Raw genomic sequence first — 20662 nt, forward strand, 5'->3', positions numbered from 1 at the left:
ATGAGCGAGGAAGTGTCAGAGGTCCCCAAAGAGCTTCTGGGTAAGCGCAGATCATTTGTAGCCATGTGTCCAGACTGGAACAATTGCCGATACTGCCTCTGTCATATCCCTGACTCCCCGTGTGCACGTGCTCCTCAGTGTCTTCCATACGTACGGTGGCTGAGACACAATAGTAATGCTATTATCTCCCACAGTGTTGATACTAATCCCGCCCCCACACACACACACACACACTGGGCCAGTTTAATTGTAAAATTCTTATTGTGATGATTCGTATATTAGTATATCTCTTTTCAAAATATACAGTGGGATTACTAAAACGCACTTCCAAAGGGTGAGCCAGCCACATCCTGGCATTACTTTGTACAGTATGTTCCTAACATAACAACCCCAGCCTGCCAATGCTTCAGCTGCAGTAAAGCTTGAAGCTGTGTATACATGGAGCACTGCTGTTGTTGAGCAAGGCGCTTGTACTGTTGATGTAAGGTGGACTACAGCCTATATTTGGAATAGTTTAGATGTCACCTCACATAACTTTGCAGGGTAATTTATCCCACAGTAACCTTGGTCCGCTCTCACATATCTAACCTGGAGGTTTGTCCTCTTGGCTTAAGCCTGCCATGTTTCTTTTGCTTTGTGTGGACGTACCTAAGAGTCCTGCAGCCTGTTTGGCTCAAGCTCTGACTTTTCTTTGTTTTTGCAAAGTAGCTCAGTTTTTAACACCTTAGTGCAATGTTGAACAAGCACAAGCTCTCTCACTCACTCACACACACACACACACACACACACGAGCCCACAATGCTCTTTTGGCTGCATTTATTTCTGAAGGAGACACAAATAGCAGAATGCAGATGAGGCTTAAGGGAAAATGCTTGGTCATGTAGTCACTTGGTCAGGCATGCGTTCATTCACAGAATGTTTCAGCCAGTCAGTCGATTATTCTACTCAGTCATCCGGATCCTCACACAACTATCATACATTTGTTTCTGTGTTCTCGGATTGTTGGAGCTCTTGCAATATAAGAAGGAGCAGACACGAGCGTGTTCTTTTTTCAATTAAAAAATCTGTGTAACACATTTGTTATCACTGGACACTTTGATCTAAGCTAGAATTTAAAATGACCAGGCAGTGGGTCAAAGCGGTTCATCTGAGTCCTCTGATCTCTGTAAAGTATTTTGGATGTGCACATATTGTCTTTTTTCTCGCTGTGCAGACACCATCCAGGTAATGACGAGGTCCACCTCATTAACAATGCCTCCAGAGTCTTTACAGTCAGCAGGTTCTCTATCTTCACCCCCTCTCCCAAAGAATTGTCCTGATTCTGTGCTGACTACTTTCCCCAACACGGCACACTTAACGGCAGGAATTTGGTTAGTCATGATGCTGCTGCCATGGGGTGTTGACTGGAGGAGTATATAACCAGCCATTGTTTGCTGGTGATTCAGTGTCATGCAACTTCACTCTTGGCATCCGGCACGTACAAGGAATGTCAGCGTGATGCTGCAGATGGAAACACCACAAACTGGGTTAGAACCAACACGGAGCAGTGAGGTGTTCATGTGCCAACTAAGAAGACATTTTACTGACATGCACTCAAACACTTAATGGCAGGAGAAACTGACTCACACAAATATTTTTGAATGAAATAAGATATTTTTTCTTTAAAGTGACATAAGGCATAGAAATGACTCGTGTTACCAATCAGGGCTCAACAAGCAGCTGAAGCTGTTATCTCAGAGCAGCTCGTGGCGGCATGCTGCGTCAAAACACAGACTGTGTGTTGGACTGTCAGAACACTGGAGAGTTCTCGGGATGCTGAGGATGCTCGCAGGCCTTTCACCTGAGGCGCTGTGTGCGCTTGCTACTGCTCGTAAACTGGTTTCTGTGTGTTGCAGAGCAAAGCTCAGCTGATACGAGTGAACAGTTTGGTCTTCCTCTCTGCGGTCCAAATGAATTCTTTGGGTTTATAGTCACCTCTATTTGTTCGTTTGACTCATTAAGTCGACATAAAACCACTCGTGCTTTACATGTTGCTTCTATGATCTCCACCTCCAAAGTGTTTGCCAATGAGCCACTCTCTGGAGTGAAAGATATAAAGCACAGATCTCATCTGTGACACAATCAACACACAAGTCTGGATTGTCCGAGGATCGGACAATGGGCGACAGACTTAATGGGCTCGTGAATTGTTTGTTGGAGCCCTTTTTACGAGGCCATAGGTCCCCCCCATGTTTCACCACCTTCCACACCAGTCCCTCTTGAAATTCATTCGAGCGTGACCAAGTGCACATGCCTTAACTGACAAATTTGAACCACGGGGCAGCTGTCTAGTAAAATGTCCACTCCTGTCACAGTTTTAATAAATGAGCAGAAAAATTGAATTAGTAGCAAAACGATATACGAGAGTCTGTCGGGGGCTTTTCTTTCTTTTTTTTGTCTGGGACCAAACACTGCCCAGTCTCATTAAAACATACTAGATTTCATTTTGTGTAGAGGAATCTCTGTGGATACTGGCTATAGTTTTGCAGAAATGCTGCAGTAGGAAATGGTGCACATTTTCCAAAGTCTATTGAGAACAGGCTGGCAGATTAACCTAATTATCAGTTTCACTTTGATCTGACGATGGTTTGTGGAAGCCTGTAGGCAAAGAGGATGCACACATGCCAGCCCAGATGTACACACACACACACACAAAACCCATCTCTGTCTCAGACATGTATGCACAGACTATATCAGCCGCTGTGTGATGGGTGAGTGACCCAGATCTGCTCTCTAAACCAGTTCCCTGACAGTGGAGGCTTCCACTGGGTGTGAACAATCAAAGCAAGCAGCGCAACACACACTCAGCATATTGCTCTGTGTGTCGGTATTGATATGTTCATAGATGGTCCAAATATTATTTTTGGTCCAATTACTAAGTTTGTTAGGAAATACCTGCAAAAAGACTGACCTCAGCCTCAGTTGCACTTTGTTTGTGTTTTGAGCTAATTGGCACATTTGAGTATGCTAAGCAACACACTAAACGCAGACGCAAAACATCATCATGTTAGCATTGCTGGTTTGAACACGTTAGCATGCTAGCATTTAGCTCAAAGCACTCTGTGCTGTCAGATTTCACCAGGTGAAATTGACTTCTTGTCGTGTGGCTCCAGCCATACTTTGTTATATTTGTGTTATTTTGCTGTGCTATTCTGTAAACAAAGATAATAAATAAATCTACTACGTGAATGAGAGATCCGTCCGACCCCGTCTCTCAAACTTGCTGGGCATCGGAGAGCCCTAATATTTGGAAACCATTGTTCAATCTGATCAAATCGAAGAAGGCGGCTCAATTTGAAGATAAAGTATGTATGTGAGGAGATGCACACAGTTCGTTCAGTTCACTAGATTGTGTGTGTGTGTGTGTGTGTGTGTGTGTGTGTGTGTGTGTATTTGATGTCAGAATTACTGGTGGCTCTTTCACATCTCACATCTCAGAAGATTCTCTTCTTCCAATTCAAAGCACACCAGTGCAAAATTGTCCAAGTGTCGAGACTGAATCTCACCTTATTTCTATCTCCTCTCTCATTTTCTCTGTGTAGAGAGTGTGAGGGATGCAGTGGGGAGGAAGGTGAAGCTGTCACTGAGGAGGAGAGTCAAACTGGAGATCAAAGGAGACAAGACGGAGAACAGAGTCTTGGTGAGTCAACTTCTGCTTTCATGCTACTTCTCCATTAAGGGGAGTTAAATCTGTGCATGTCTTCTTCTTCTCCCACGTATCTCTGCTCTTAAAATGTACAGATTTCATCTCAGAACATCAAAAGCTCTCGGTTTTCATCTCTCTCTCTCTTCAGCACTTGAAAGACATTCGTCTTTTCAAACCACTTAATCACTTCACTGCATCGTCACTTATTTTCTAGTTCAGTTTCACTTTGATGTTGGGGTAATTTCGTGCATATCAAAGTTGGAGAGATTGTGGGGAAACAATGCTGACATCACCCTGAAGGTCTTGTTTGGTTTGAGGACTGGTAATCGTGCTGTAATGGGTGAATTCCAAAACAGTTTGCCAAAAACCAGTAATATCTTTCAAGCCCGCTGGTCACATTCACTTCAAGTGGAACCAGCTTCATTAGATGCAGAGAGGTTCCTTCCAACACAGAAGGGTTTGTAACTGATTGCCAGTATGCTTCCCAGTATCTGGGTTGTGGGATTTTCTCTGTGGGCTTTATGTGTGAGTCCTTTGCAAATTGAACAAGAAAGTGTTGCACGAGATCTGAATAACTAATGATCTATCGCAGTTTGATGAATCAGACTCAAATGTGGAAAAGATTCATGGATTCAGTAAGTTAAACAAGGCAACACCTTTAGCCACACATTTCGTTTCACTATTTTGTTTTACATTCTGCAAATTAGCAACATTCAAAATGTGCCCAATAAGCAAGCTGGTGCGCAGACAACTGTGACTGGATTAGTTTGATACTCAAGAAAACTTGAAAATGTGGTGTGTCCCAGGCTAGTCCTGGAGGCATAAAGTGTGTCTTTTTTCCTGTTATGTCTTTATGGATTATGTTTGTTTTTTTCCTACCGACATCAGAGGTAATGATATCCTTGGAAAGTGTTAGCCACTGCTGCTGCTACGGCTGATTGTGTTAAACAGTGGGCCCCAAACTACAATAACTAACTCCCTGTTTTCTGTCAGAACTGTCTCTCTTACTTCACACTGTATCCGTCTGAAGTCTCTCCCTGCACGCCGCCCCTTAAAGGCTCTCTTTATCCTTAATGAAAAGTCATGCTAAAACAATAAAAGCAGCAGCTAAAGTTAAACACACTGGCCCAATACTGAGGTAACTCATTCATCCAGTCCCACCTCTGATTATGTGTCCATGTTGGCCCGGACTATGTGTCTACTGGGCAGGTGGAAATAGCAGCTCGGGCCATTAACTGCTCGCTACGGAGCAGTTCATACACTGAATGCTAAATAATTAATACCTGGTAGATCATTAAAAATCCATATTGGCTCTTTCTGGGCTTGAAGCGGATTAAAAGCGGAAGACGGTTCAGACGGAAAGGTTCCCTCAGCGAATCGGTATCCGAGCAGGGTCCATAAAGTTTGATGGTTCAATCAGAACGCTTTCCTTTGCTGAGAATGAATCTGCACGATGTTTAATATGTGTGGCTCTGGGTGGAAATGGCAGGAGCCTTTTAGCTCCACAACTCTCAGTGGAATGAGAAGCTTTTAGTCAAACAGCTCTGTGAGGAAAAGACAAAGAAACGAGGTTGAAGAGAAACTTTTTGAAGCGCTGTGAACAGGCCTGCACAGCCAGGTTGTCTGCTTTAGGAATTGAATGTGTCATCAAGGGACATTAGCAGAGAGACAGAAATGATGAACTTCACATTCACATCTCTTGTACTCGCTCAATGATCTGGGAGCACGCTGAGGTGGGAAGCAGCAGGCGAGAGCGAGTTCCCATGCAAGAACATTGTCACTTCATTAACTGGAGACACATTATTAATGCTGGAATCTGGAGCCATCAGAGTGATAGCAGCACATGAGAGATTCATATAAAGCTCTGTGTGAGAATATCAACTTCACCATGTTCTAATTTACATTGCTAGTATATAGGACTGTCACAAAATTCCACTATTTTTCATGACTTATTCTTAATGTCACCTCTGTTTAAGACATCGGGGAAACGCGGCAAAACAACCTGGAAGCAGCATGAGCCTCCTAAAGCTTTCTAAATAAACTTGACACAAATCTTTTCAAACGTTTGTTTCAAAATCGAATCTAAAGTCAACAGAAAGTAGCCCCCAGGATTAGCTATTGTAGCGAACTGCATCGGGATGCACCTCTAGGCAACGTGTCAGTACGTATGCCTTGTCTGTATACCCATCGCGAGAACGACCACAGTTACGCAAATGAGTTAAGCTTCCCTTTAAGGACTCTGAGAGTTGCTCATACTGATTTGTGGTGTTCTTGATCACACACTAATGCTTAATAAATGCACAAGAATTCATGCCTGTTTTGGTTGTTTGTTGAAGAATGTTTTTTTAACTTTTCAGCTTGTGTTTCTGGCCGTCTGCTGACACGAGACAACACAACAAAACTGCATATTCTTTATAATCTAGTCCAGTCAAGTGCTTGGTTTGGGGCTAACTCTCTTGATGTGGTTATGACTACAATGTCATCATGTGGGAGTTGGAAACAGAGGCTATAGTGGTACACACACACACACACACACAGACACAAAACAATGCAAAGAAGTGGGAGTCAGTACTGGGAAGTGAGGAATTCCAGTGGAGTGGTTCTGGTATTTCATCCAGACGCAGAGCATGAGAATGACTCGGAGAGTTTGTATCAACGCACTGCTTGACCGGACTGCACAAATAAACCAGTGTTTGTTGGTCTGCAGAAAAACACAGTTTGAGAGGCCAATTGTACAGGAAGTGGCTCCGAGTGAAAACAAACATGTGATCGACTTTTAGCCTGTGAGTGTTATCGTATCTAACGTTAGACATGATCATGAAAGAACAATATATTTACAGATTCATTTGGGATCAGATGTTGTAATGTTGGCTGTAAAGTGAAACACAGTCTCAAGTGTTTATAAGAAGTGTACAAGCATGACGCAGCAGAATTTGGCGTTTTTTAACTCCTCAGCCTGTGAAAACTGTATAATCGTGTCTCTCACAAGTCCATCAACTTCATGGAAGTGCATTTCTAAAACACAGGAGTACTCCTTTAATTAAGAGTTTCGATTGATTTTCAAACTCGATAACTTCAGAAATGCAGTTTCAGCTTCACTTTATTTTATCTGACTATTTATATAAACAATCAGAGAAATAATAATGAAGTAACACCACCCCAAAAACCTGTTAAGTTGTTTTTTTTGGATTATTTAGTAGTGACGGTGCTCATGAATTAACATGAATGTAAGTGTACCAAAGGCTGTTTTTGTTAATCCGTAGTCACTGAACGGATCATACTGATAGCGCCGCTGTCTATTGGAGAGTAATCACGTAATCTGTGTGACTAACAGAGAAAAAAAGTGACTCATTTCATTGACTAATTCTGCTGCTGCCTGCTTCCTGTGGCTGAGAGTGGAACACACTGTCGTTGTGACATTGAATCTGTTAACCTCAGACAATATTACTGTATTAACACGACAGAGTTGTCTGTTTAAACCACTTTGACATGATGTTAAACTCCATGTCATGCATTTTAGAGATTTTAAATCTCTGATACATAAATTGTGATTTACAGTCTGGATTTGATGTTTTTTGTTGACGTTTATTGAACTTCCTTTGTCAGCTTACTGCAGCCGCATACAGTAGAGAGTTTGATTTACTTCAGACAATGCAGGGCATCTATTTACAGTATACACTACACCCATAATGAAGGGAGGAATATGGTTATTTTCTCTTTCAATTTGTCAAATACACACATGGCTCTCCCCCTTTTCCCGCGGAGCTTTGCTCAGACTGGGAGTGGAGCACTGCAGTGCCCAAGGCGTCTCTTAAGCACACTAAAGATTGACAGATACAGTCATCTCCCTCCTTTGAAGACGGAGCGATGAAGGAGGTACAGATAATAACATCAGTCCATCAAACACACCCCGGGGAAGAGGCGAGGGGAGAAGGAGGGAGCATGGGAGACGGAGGGAGAGGAAAATGGGCAATGAGACGTACTGCAAAGGGCAGAGGGGATGCAGGGGGAACGAACAGAATCATAAAGCTGTGTACTGTAACACTCTTGCAGTGTGACAGACAGAAATCATCAGTGACAGAGTGTAAAGCTGGAAGAAATAGAGACAACTCAGCAAAAGTCATGTAATTTAAAAGATTTGAACACAACGTAGTCAATTAAAGTTCATACAGAGGTATAGGATTGCTAATGGCGTTGCTATATGAAATCATTCAGTACAAACAAATGTGAAATGAGAACAGCTTGACTCCAAACATTTGGTCAGACCTAGCGATCATAGTGCTTTGTGTTGTCCTGCCGTTACTCACGTAGCAGTGTTACTCATTCACAGATCCCTGGCTCCCATTTAGAACTACAACACTGGAGGGTTGGTGTGGTGTCAAAACTTCCTCTTGATCTCCTGCTGTGAATAAAGGAAAGTGTGTGTTGTGTGTGTGTGTGTCCCCTAGCCAGAGACTGTCACCAGTAGTTAACTGCTTTATTGCATCTCATTGTTTGCTTTGTATGTGGGAGTGGCACTAACACAGCACAAACCTGCGACGCATCAGCACAATTAGATCTGGAGTAGCTCTGATTTTAATCTTATTTTGACTTTACTTCGGAGACGATGGAGAGCGGGTAGAGCTGATGTCTGCATTACATGTTTTGTTTCAGAATGGGTCCCACCGCCTCAACACATGTCCTCAGATCACAGTGGTTTTCTGTTATATTACATTTCTACATTACACTGCAGAGAATAATCCGTCGTGCAACCGTCCTGTGTCACTGATGCAACATGATAAAACACGGTCCCAGTTCTAATCCTGTTAAGTGACCTGGAAAACAGGATGTAGCAATCTAACCAGAGAAATGGTGCATCACAACAGCTCTCTCTCTCTCTCTCTATATATATATATATATATATATATATATATATATATAAATAAATAAGTGTGCAGTATGCATTTTTAGAAGCTGACACTGTAGCGGACCTTCTGTATTTTTCTGTTAGATTCCTCAAACGTGCAGCTTCTCCTTCCATGACTCTGCTGTAGGATAATTCAATAGAAGGCCAACAGAAAGTTTGCCCATTTTCAAGTCTAACAAAGTCATGGGAACCACACTGTCAGCAAAGAGCAATTGATCCTTTATAATTGTATTTCATCGCAAATATTGTGCGTATGTTAAGAACACTAATATGTGTGAGACAGTCTAAATGTGCTGTAATGTAGTCCGAAGGTGGAAAATGTTTAAGGAGCCACCAAAGCCCAACATCTCGTCTTCCCTGCCGTCCCTCTGTCCTTGTCATTAACCTCGAGGTCTATCATTAGGGGCAGTGACACAGTTCTGTTCTCCCTGATGATCACCTGTAATGTCCTCTCATGGGAGCCTGCACAGGCTGCACAGCAAGTATCCTCCACATTTTAAATTCCCTTTGATAACAGACTTTGGTATTCATTCAGTCTTTGCTGTAGGCTGTTGAAGTTATACATGTGGCTACTTTCTTTACAGAAAGCCTTTAGCTGTGACTTTATTGCAACTTTGCATTTTAAGTATTGTTAGCTGTGGCTGGTTGGTCGCTCTATCATTTCCTGTGATCACAGAATGATCATCTAAGAGTGAAGACCTGGAAGATCATGATGAAAGCGGGAGATCTATTTATATGATGGTTAATGGTGGAACATATTGTAGTGTCTATGTTGTGTATATATAGAGTATAATAGGTTTTGATATACTGCTAACTGGCATTGTGTTGTGTCACAGATGCAATCTTGAAACATGCAACATGTATGTTGTTTGTCTAAGCTGTGAGAGTCCATCACTCTTCAATGGAGGGTTAAACACCCTCAATTCTGTGGAGAACATTTCTTTTCTCTGTTCTGTGCCTTTAAAGTGTCTTCATGGTTAAGCTTTCTTTCCCTCCTCTTTTCTCATTCAGTGGGTTTTTGTATTTTGGGATTTGTGGTTAGAGCAGTGACAAAAACCACATATACAGTATGCATTTAAACCTTTGCTTGGTTGAGAGGACACAAAAGCACTTTTCTTTGGTCCGAGTTCAAACTGTTCTAATGCTGTTTGGCACATAATCATTGTTTCTATTAAACAGTTAACTCTGCTTGAAGGTTCTCTATGTGTCTGACTATGGTCATGCTGTGGTGGTGACTGTTATCATAATTTGGGGGGCGTTCAGAGCTAACCAGGCAGACAAAAAGTGTCAAACAGGTCACCATTTCCCTGCTGAGTACAGTACAATATACTGTACCGCGGTGACTGTATAGCCCGCTAGCATGTGGTCTTTGATGATTTGTGTTTTGCTAAATGGATAATAGACTCTGGCAATTACATTTACTGTTGCAATTTAACGTGATGTTTTACTTTAAAATCATGAAGAGGTTCAGTTTAAACAGAAAATGAATTAATGATTTTTTTACTTATAAATGTAACAATTCAAGTTTGCACAATACTGTTATGTATACTAAATAACAGAAGACAAAATATACTCAAAAGAAGGATACATGTGGCGGTGGCATCATGAGAACATTATTCATCTGGTTTTCTCTTAACATCTAAATGATTCAAAAAAGGTGTAAGTTTCTGTTCGTCAGAAAAATGAATTATGATGAAAACAGAGAATAACCACAATGTTTGAAAAAGACATATTTAAACATTTCGTGTCCTCAGTCTGAAATAGTCGCATTAGGTGCACTTCTGTAATCAAACAGAGCAATGTGTTGTGTGATTGCATATCAAAGAGGATGAAAGATCCTAAAAACGCCTCACAGTGACTCCTCTCAACTTGAGGCTCATTTGCTGTGTCATACTGTGACCAGTTCAACTCGAGCTGTCAGAGGAGGTTGCATGCAGGTGCTGGTTTAGGTTAGTCGGGGAGTCTAATCTTAGCGCACCGAGCATCCACAACATGCTATCAGACAGTTATTTCCAGCCTCCTTCTGAGTGGTTTGGTTTCTGAAAATGTTTGGGACGGACTTAGCTGATTGAGCCGGTTAAGGACCACAGTTCCCAGGACTGTTATCAGCTAGGAGTGGGCGATATTACAAAAATGTTACAATTCTTTTTTTTGTTTGTTGGGTTTGTTTCATTTTGCAAGTGACTGAATAGTAAAACCTCACTCATTTCCTTATTTTAAAAAAATACAAAAAAACAAAACAACACGTTAATCAGCACGTTAGCGTGTCGTTCACTATTGAGCCTGTTTGTAACCAGCATACCGACGTCGTTATCTTCCCTTCACCCGTCTCTCCTCTGCTCCGTGTGTGGAGAGCCTAAACGGTGGCAGTGTCTTGGAGCGTTTGACCTATAATCCTAGCTCGTCATAGGCTGCTTAAGAGATAGAGAGCACTACTAAGCACTTTGTTGCAAAGCAGCAGACATGGCAGCAGCATGACCTCCCTGCAGTTGTAGAACAACAAACTATTGACAGTGTCTCTCTTTCATTCGTGCTCTCTGTGCCTTCCTGGAGAAAGTGAAGAACGAAAAGAGAGCACAATGCACAGTCATGCATAAAAAGCTCCACAGTGCTCTCCATCGCTATAGCTGCATGGAAGGCTAGTCACACACATGCCTCAAATGAACCTCTTATAATTAGATTGATGCATGAAATTAATATGAATATAAATAAAGCAATATCAATTCATTCACTAAACAGCTAAATTACTTCACCAACAAATAAACAGAGCACAGAAGATGCAAACCTTCCCAGCGAAAGTCCAGAATGAAAAGATTATTTCCAAAACAATATTTCAACAACGCTTGAAGAAGTGTCTCTGTTCTATATTTACTTGAAATGACCACAGCTTACAGCGGTGTGTGTGCATCGTGTAACTTCTTGTCAATAATGTGTGTGAGAGAAAAAACACTCCCAGTGTGGCCCGTCTCAGAAGAAGGTTGAACATGCTCATTATGTCCTATAGTCTGCTCACTCGCCGTCACACTTTAGAGGCTGAGTATCTATCAGTGTTGCTCTCCACCAAGCTGAATGGGGATTTCTTTTTTTTTTTTATAGCAAGGCTTAGCATGTTTCCAGTCCACAACGCCCTACAAAAAGCCTCCCTGGAGAGATATTAAACCAGCCACAGAGCCTGGCTCCATGCAAGCACCGCCCACAGTCATTCATCTTCATTACCTCATCGGTCAGAGTCATGGTCACTCAGACGGTCTTGGTAATATAATTGACCCTGCCTCAGGTCGTTGGCTTGATAGGTTTGGTTTTATAATAGAGTACTGACTTCCAATATGTTTGGATTCAACTGCTGGATGAGATGTGTGAAATAAGGTCTTGGTACTTCATGGTGCTCTTTTTGAACAATGAATGTCTTAGTTTGAGGTTTGCGCTGAAGCTGCACGTTTTCTACACGTGACCATGCTGAACTGGTCTGACTGGGCCTGTCCCTGGTGAGCACCGTTTTGGTCGTGCTGTGGGAAACGTTTCTGCTGGGTGTTATAGTGCAATGCCCTGGTTGGTACAGTGCCGGTCTGCTCTCGTCGGGTGTAATTGAATGAGGTTTGTAGGTCACAGACAACAGTCAGCATTGATTGGATGATAATGACATTCGTGCACTATGTCAGAGTAAACAGCGACAAGGACAATCGGGCCTAATCAATGTGATGTTTTCTGTCAAAACACTCAAGCCACAGTGATAAAAAAATGAGAATAATGAATCTCCTCCAGAGCAGCTTGCTTGACATTTTTGTCGCCTGTATGAGACTTTAAACCCATGTTTTCAATCTGAAGGATTATTCAGACCGTGAGTTTCAAACCAGATCGATACAGATCAGAGGATTGTGGAGTTATGTGTATGATAATGGACAGTTTGTCTCTGCCTTCAAGGACTCTGTGGCAGACATTTTTCAGCACAACTGCACTGACTTCTCAACATGTGCTCTCATATGTTTTTTGCCGCACGGTTGGTTTTTATGGCGTCCTTGCAGTCGATGTTGCATCACTGCTTTTGTCGTTGCCTTCTGCAAACTGCTAACCTTCTACCCTTTTCCTCCATTGTTGTATTTTATTTCATTTAATTGTTTTATTTCATATGATTGTTTTATATTATTTGTGTCGTCATAGTGTAGTGGGTTCAACTCCTATATAACAGAGTACATTGTAAAGGATATGCCCTCCCTGTAGTGCTCATTGTGTTCTGGGTCTTTGTGCTCATCGTCAGTGTGGATTTTGACGGATCAGCAATATGTTGAACTGGCTATTGATGCTTTATGACTCTGACTCCATGAAATATAACACATTTCCTCAACACCGTTTTGCTGAAATGGGGGAAAACAGTGCCTTCCTCTTCACATTTCCCCCTCAAAACCTTTAAAGTTATTATTCTACTTCGTGCTTCCACTAAAGCAAGATCCACTCAATTTCAGGTACTTTACCCATTTTCAGTTTTTCTGATTCCTCTAAAATGCATAACGTCCCTTTTTGACTTCTGACAGGACACACTATTAGTTTTACATAACACGTCTCCTTTTGGTCATTTTTTACTTTGATTATATAAATCTAATCATGAGAGGATATTTGCCTCACTCATGGGGGGCGGGGGGTTATCGTTCATGATCTAAACCACACTAACTGTGTTTTTATCATTAAAATCAGTGTTCAGCACTGAGTGTGTTTGTGTGTGCGTTATTAGTGCCGACTGATGTTATCTACCCGCTCCAGAGGGGTAGATAATAGCTTGTGTCGGCATGGGTAATGCCGACACAAGCCCAGAACGAAATCCCCCTCCCTCCTCCTCTCTCCCTCCTCCTCTCTCCCTCCTCCTCTCTCCCTCCTCCTCTCTCCCTGCTCTGCCTTTGTCTCAGTCATTGCTTTATTCTTCTTCGTCTCTCTCTCTCTCTCTCTCTCTCTCTCTCTCTCTCTCTCTCTCTCTCTCTCTCTCTCTCTCTCTCTCTCTCTCTCTCTGTCATACCTTGACAAAGCACTGTGTTTTACTTTCCACGTTGGTTTTCTTTGTTGCTGGACATGTACAAATAATAACCTGTCCACCCCTGCTCTGTTTTGTTTTTTTCTGTCTCACTTTTTCATCCCTGTGGTTTACAGCGATTTACCCAGAAACCTTGGCTCACCATCACATAACTACACACACGCACACACACACACACACCTTCTCCCCATTGTGTCTGGCTGCCATGCTGATGAATGAATGAACCCTTGTGAATATTCCTTATCGCTGTAAACTAAACACACACACAGGGTTCTTTGAGGACGCCCTGCAGGCTGACACTGTTAAAAGAGGTACCACGCCCTATCACTCCCACCAGAGTCCAGCTTCTAAAAACCCTGATATCTATCCAGTGTTGGAGGGCATACTGCCAACCTGGACTATAATCCTAATCTGAAAGCACAATCAGTTAATCCCTGAACACTTGCTCAGCCTCAGTTGTGTTGTGTGAGACACATTTTGGAGGTTGACTGAAGCGTGTTAGTGAGGCACTGATTTACAGGCAGCATTTAGAGATTATGCATATGCGGTAATACATATTGAAATACTGTGCTTGATTGTTCCCAATTCTGTGATAAAGAAGGATTTTATTTTCACTCGGAAGACAAATTATCAGCAGCTGAATGCGAATCTTCGAGCATCCAAAGTGTTTCCATCAAACGTACATTATATATGTCTCATTCATTATTCAACACATTGTGCATATCCGCAGACACTTTGTGATCTGACCGAAAACAACACACGCAAGAGGCAATACAAATTAAAAAATGAAGTAAAACATGAAATTGAACATAATCAGACACCACATTTATTCATGCCTCAGCTCGCTGCAGCTGTGGTCTGATGAGACCAGCCAATCAAATCAGTTCAGGAAGTACCACTGTCAGCCGCCTTTGTTCCCCGCCACGCTGATCCCCTGAGCAGTAGAACACATAACGATGAGCAGGGCAGCGATAAAAGAAGATTGATGCCCCTCTTAATTCTCTCCATGGCTGCCGGTGCACTGCGGGGAGGATTTGCACTGCTGAGAATGGGTTGCTCCAAAATGGGAGGTCCATAATTTGAAGGAAAAAATAAAGGTGGAACGTAAAAATGATGACCGGCTGGTCTATCTGGAGACCCTTCGCTCGAAAACTGTTCCATTATTCAGCAGTTGTGCTTCCTAAGCAGTGAGTGCTATTTACTTTCTTGTTTCTGATTGTACTATTATAACGATTACACTTTATACTTGCCGTGTAAGGATGCTGCAAACAGACCACCACACTGTCTCGTGGCTGTTATGTTAGTGTTTTACTGTATTTGGAGAAGTGTGAAGTGTGAAGCGCGAGTTTACAGGACTAGACCTCAGCTGCACTGTCAGCAGCTTGTCTTGGCCGGGAGAATCAATGTATTGTAAAACAAATGAATTGTCTGCCTGAGTTTAGAGAGGTGAGGAGGCTTGTTTTCTGGAGCAGATTAAGTTCAAGCTGGCCTCAGAGCTGTTCTCACCGTGGTGATCTTTCCTGTCTCAGCCCGATTGAGGTTCTATCTCAGCTTTCCCTCGTTATCATCTCAGAGAAGCCAATCTGGCTTCGGAGCCAATTCCCACTGCAGGCGTATGGCAGGAAAACAGCAGAGTGGGCTCCCTCTGCAGCTGAGGGGATTAACATCTTAAATCGTGCTCGGGGTCATTCTCGGGATGTTTGGACAGATTTGATGGCCATGTGTATGGTACAGTTTTGAGACTGGCAGAGGTTAGTTAAAAGTGAATACAAGATGCTGCTGATGTTCAACTTACCTGTGTCGGCAGTTCTGACTAACTTACACACAGTACAGCACTGTATACATAAACTGGTCTAGTTGTATCCTTGCCTTGCAGTGAAATGGAGCCGGGGAAAAAGTAGAGAAAGACGATCCGAAGGAGACGTGAGGATAGTTAGACCTGATCCAAAATGTGGCAAACCCGAACAGAGCTTAATAGAGCGAGAACAGCAACAACCGCAGCAACGTGTTGTGCTAACAATTACCAAGCAGCCCAGGTCGAAAAAGTACGGCAATTTAATAACAATATAAAGAGGAAATGCCGTGCGCTGCTCTTTAAGGAGGTGGGCCGGTTAACCAGATGTACATTTGTCAAAACCAACCAGTTAATCCTCCTTAAAGTTACTGTGGCAAAACCAAGAAATACAGTTTGAAAACATGCCTGAACAGCATAAATCTCACCTCAACTGCATGGAGTTGCAAATGATACGTTTTGTTGCTGTATGTTAGCCTGTTGAGCAGCAACATCGAGAGTCTTTCTCTTCTGTTACACTGAGTTACACCAGCTCTGATTACTCAAAGATTACAGCGGGACTGTGTGTGTGTGTGTGTGTGTGTGTGTGTGTGTGTGTTTGTGTGTGTTTGTTTCTTGCTCCATTGTCTTCAGATATACACAGGCCTCATCTTTTGAATACATTCACCCACACACCACACATACAAGCACATGCAACATATGCACGTATCCATACAGTATGTACTGTGTATACTAGAAGAGAACAGAAAGACGGTACGGTAGGGAACACTACCAGAATGAAATTATAGAAAGAAATATTGCAGGTTACATTTTACAATCTGTTAGTATGTTGTGTGATGACTGTACCTCATGTACAGAATGCATTTCTTCATGGTGCAGTCCACCTGGCATCCAATTTGAGATAAGGAAGACGGAGAGAGCAAGAATGGAGCGGAAGAAAAAAAACAACCACTGAGCATTTGTCTTCTTTCACAGAATGGATGTTTCTGTGCACTGATGGTTAGATTATCCTATATCGGTCATACAATCCTCAACATACAGTCTCATACAGACATTAACATAGAGCACCGTGGTCCTTTTTTAGCATTTGGAACCTTCTGTCATCATGTAGTGTAAGTATGCTTTTAGGCAATTGTTAAAAAGACAGCATTAGAGCCAAGAAGGATGAGGACATTGAGAGATTAAGCGGTGGGAGGGAAAAGCAGAGATATGCCGGGTAAGAGGAGGAGAGAAGTGCACTGCATCGGACAAATGTTGAGCTGATTGATTTCAGTGCATTGAAAGCTAAGATGGGGTCATCCATTGGTTTTATCAGAGCTGAAACGGCTTTTAAACACTTCCCTTCATTAAATATCTTCCCCTCTGATTTGATTTAAATCTTGGCTCCTTATCAGCAAAACAGCACTTAGAATCTATTAAGTCATTTCACTTTGCCCTTTTCATTTCTTTTCTCCTCTCCTTCTCTCACCGACTCTCTGGTGTCCACTTGTCTTGTCTCAATGACCTCTCTCTCTCTCTCTCTCGCTCTCTCTCTCTCTCTCGTTCTATTTCTCTGTCTCTTTTTTTGCATATCCCTAAAACTACTCTCACACAGTGCTGCGTTGACATTTTTAGTTTACAGCCAGCATATCATGACTCATTAATGTTGCACACACACACACACACACATGCAGGACATACTGGGATTAGTTATGCAATAAAGAGTCTGTGTCAGCAGCGGTGTGGGGATGGATGTAATTGTGGCTGGGTTGCTTTTTCCACTTTGCTATTTGTGTTCATGAGTCAACAGATGATTAAGTTTCTCAACAATACATCTATTTTAAATTGTCCACCAAGATCCAAGTGAGTAATCAATAACTCACCAATTGTATAATTAACAAATCTTATCATTTTTGTACTTATTCAAGGTGCAACTTTTTGGATTTTAAAGGAATAGGTGGTCATTTTGGGAGCACTATCAGCTCGCTTGCCGAGAATTAGACGAGAAGATGCATCTCACTCCCATGTCTGTCTTTTCCTTCAGCTCCATAGAAGTGCAATTTATCATAAAAGTGCAATTTGCCATGCACAGTTTAGTTTTTGTACTGGATAAACAGATGATGTGTTCATTGGTGAGCTTTAGAGGTGCTCATTGGTGGAGTGGGTTGCCTGTGGACAGAGCCAGGCTAGCTGTTTCTCTCCGGTTCCATTCTTTAGCTGCTGCTGCTGCTTCACATTTGACTGACAGATATCAGGGGGATATTATTCTTCCTGTCTATCTATCAGTGAGAAAATTGTATTTTTCATAATGTCAAACCAACCACAGAGGTTGCAAGTACACAAGAAGAATGAAGGGGAATATCTGATTCATCTGGCAAATATATTGTTTATTAATTGTTAAATTACAGGGGTCGTATCTAGCATTTCTGATGATGTTTGTTGGAGTTTTTAAAGACATTGCTCGCTCTCACCCAAACAAATACATGTGAAACAATGTCATGGATAGACATAATGATGTGCGAATGCACCCCGAGACATGATGGATGAAAAACAGCATCTTTGGTGGGGGGTAGGCTTCCTGTGGCTGAGTGCTGCCACGGCTGAATGACTGCAGATGAAACACTTCTCTGTGTTGCTTCGGTTCCTACAGAGATTCAGCATGACTGTAAACCAGCGTGAATGTTCTTTTGGGCAGTGAAAACTCATTGATATTCTCAAGCAAGGCTTGGCACTGTAGCGTGCTTCTTTCGTGTGTGTGTGTGTGTGTGTGTGTGTGTGTGTGTGTGTGTGTGTGTGTGTGTGTGTGTGCAGTATGGGCTAGCTGTTGCCATAGTACCGCAATGTGTGAGTGTGCACATGTGAGTTGGGTCTATTGGAGGGAGGCAGGTGGGGTTTACAGTTTGACAGGGAAAAATATAATCTGGGAATGGTACTATAATACCATGAATGGACTGCACAGTGGTGCGTGTGTGTGTGAGAAGAATATTCAATTAGTGTGTGTTGTATATTCTGTTAATAAATTCTATTATTTATTAATATAAAATAGTGAAACAAAATGTATCAGAGAAGCATGAGTCAAATTCTCATTATATGAGAGAGAGAGAGAGAGAGAGAGAGAGAGAGAGAGAGAGAGAGAGAGAGAGAGAGAGAGAGAGAGAGAGAGAGAGAGAGAGAGAGAGAGAGAGAGAGAGAGAGAGAGAGAGAGAGAGAGAGAGAGAGAGAGAGAGAGAGAGAGAGAGAGACATCTGGTTGGCTGAGTGGCGCTGAAGCGGGTTGGTGGTCGCTGTGAAATCATTGGCTAATGGAAGGCTCAAGGCTTTAAATTCACTTGAGAGAGAGAGGGGGGGGCAGTGACAGAGAGGAGGGGGGTTATGACACAGGGGCGTGTCATGGCTTTGTCCACTCACAGAGTGCAGGGGGGGGGCAGTCATGCATTGACAGCGGGAGGATGGGAGGATGAAAAACTGCTTGAACAAGTTATAAAGTGCAACAAACTAGTTTAGCCAGTGATACAAGTGTCCTTGAATGCATTGGTTGATGATCTAAGTATTAAATGATTTACTTCCCTCTCTAGACCGTACAGAAACCATGAAGCTCAGTTGGTACCTCCCCCTCCCCTCAGAGTCAGCAGGTTCTTGGCCATTACTGGTTTGGACTGCAGTTGAAGCTCTTCAGCTACTGGAAACCATATCTGCACGCACATAGTACGTAAACGAGAGCTGCGGTACAGAACAGGGAGAGTTGTGATCGTAGCAGTGGTGACCGGTGCTCTTTCGGAGAGGTTATCTTTGGTCACACCGTCCTGCCTGTCCGCCTCCATCACATCAAACCACACAGACCCTGCCTGTGGAGCTGAGCCACAGAGTGCTAGGGACGCACTGTTTGTGCCATTGCAGTTTTACTCCAGCATGCATGTCAGTGCAGAGTTAAAAGGAAAGCAAATGAAGATGACTTGCTGCTCCCAGAGTCAAGAGGTTTCAGCTGTGATGATGAAGGCACATGGTATTTGCTTACCAAACAGGGTGTTTTCATTTTGTATGAAACAGTCATGACACACGAAGGTAAAGGCAGCCCTCTGTAGAGCTGCTGTCATTACAGATAAAATAAAAAAAGTCTTGGCTAACAGTCCTGTACATTAATTTTTTTTAAAGGGCCAATGTGTAGCATTTCAGGGGATCTACTTGCAGAAATAAAATATATTATTCATATCTATGTTTTCATACGTGTATAATCACCTGAAACTCAGTCATTATGTTTTCATGAGCTTAGAGCGAGCCCTTCATATCTACGTAGGGATCACATTCAATGGCAACCATCTCATTAAACCAGAATAATGAGGCTGCTCGTCTGGATAGGAATGTCAAGTTCATGCATTCCAGTTATGCCTCTTCAAGCCGCCTTGACTTTTCCTTCACAGAGCAGCAACATCTGCTCTGATTAACAGTAGCAAGTTGGTGTCCAGGCTGCTCAGCAGGCAGAAAGGACACAAAATAAGAAAAACACACCGACCGACAATGGGCTCACTCAGCAGACTGTGAATGTCGTTCTCTGTTTATGTGTTTGTTTTCGAGTAGAGAGGAATCGTTCTCCTCATTGTCAGGTTTTTTTCTTTCTTTCCACACTGACTGAGATGTTTTAGAGTCACAAGCCTTTTCATCTGAGTGAGTCAACAGGCGAGCTCTCTGTGCTCTTTGTCATTTCCTTGTTCTTGTTGGTCAGAGTGTATATTTACAGCTACACACTCATTATTCTCTCTCTGTTCTTTCTCTCTCTTTCAGGCCCTAGCGTCTCACCGAGCTTACCTCTTGACGGCACGCATTCCCACCAAGGTAAGAGCAGCAACTCTATGGAAAACTTTTTTCAGGTACGACAAAGAAAACCAGTGTACCACACCAAACAATTGTACATTGTTTGAGCAAATACTGTAAAATATTTCTTTTCTTTTCAGTCAACTGCCTGAGTATAAATTCATCACAAATTACAATGTCGGAAAATAACCAAGACTTTCTTTGATTGATACCACAGTTATTTTGAAGGCGTGTCATCTCCTCATTCCATCAGTTTCAATTGAAAACAGTTAATTGAAAAATGTTGCGATTGACATATTACTGGCTTAGTTTAGTGGTTCAATTCTCCTCTGGAGTCTGGTTTCATTATTTTACCTTAATTCTTTAAAACTCCATTAGATTCACCTAATAAGGTGTCCCACTAAAAACATGGAAGAATGCGTTGCATCCTCATATTGTTTAGGACATTTTGGACAATTCCCCAACTCAGCAC

The 20662-nt window shown here is 42.4% G+C and overlaps 1 protein-coding gene across 1 annotated transcript in view; it reads left to right on the forward strand.

Moving 5' to 3' along the window:
* LOC306782432 (F-actin-uncapping protein LRRC16A-like) overlaps positions 1–20662 on the forward strand; it is a gene marked incomplete at its 5' end in the record, with an annotated part of 60227 nt that continues 39565 nt past the window's right edge. Inside the window, 3 exons of the mRNA XM_079275782.1 lie at positions 1–40; positions 3582–3679; positions 20161–20211. Of these exons, the coding sequence (XP_079131908.1) occupies positions 1–40; positions 3582–3679; positions 20161–20211 (189 nt within the window). The remainder of the gene's footprint in view (positions 41–3581; positions 3680–20160; positions 20212–20662) is intronic.

Source organism: Melanostigma gelatinosum (assembly GCF_949748355.1).
Source record: "Melanostigma gelatinosum genome assembly, chromosome: 9".
Taxonomy (NCBI): Eukaryota; Metazoa; Chordata; class Actinopteri; order Perciformes; family Zoarcidae; genus Melanostigma; species Melanostigma gelatinosum.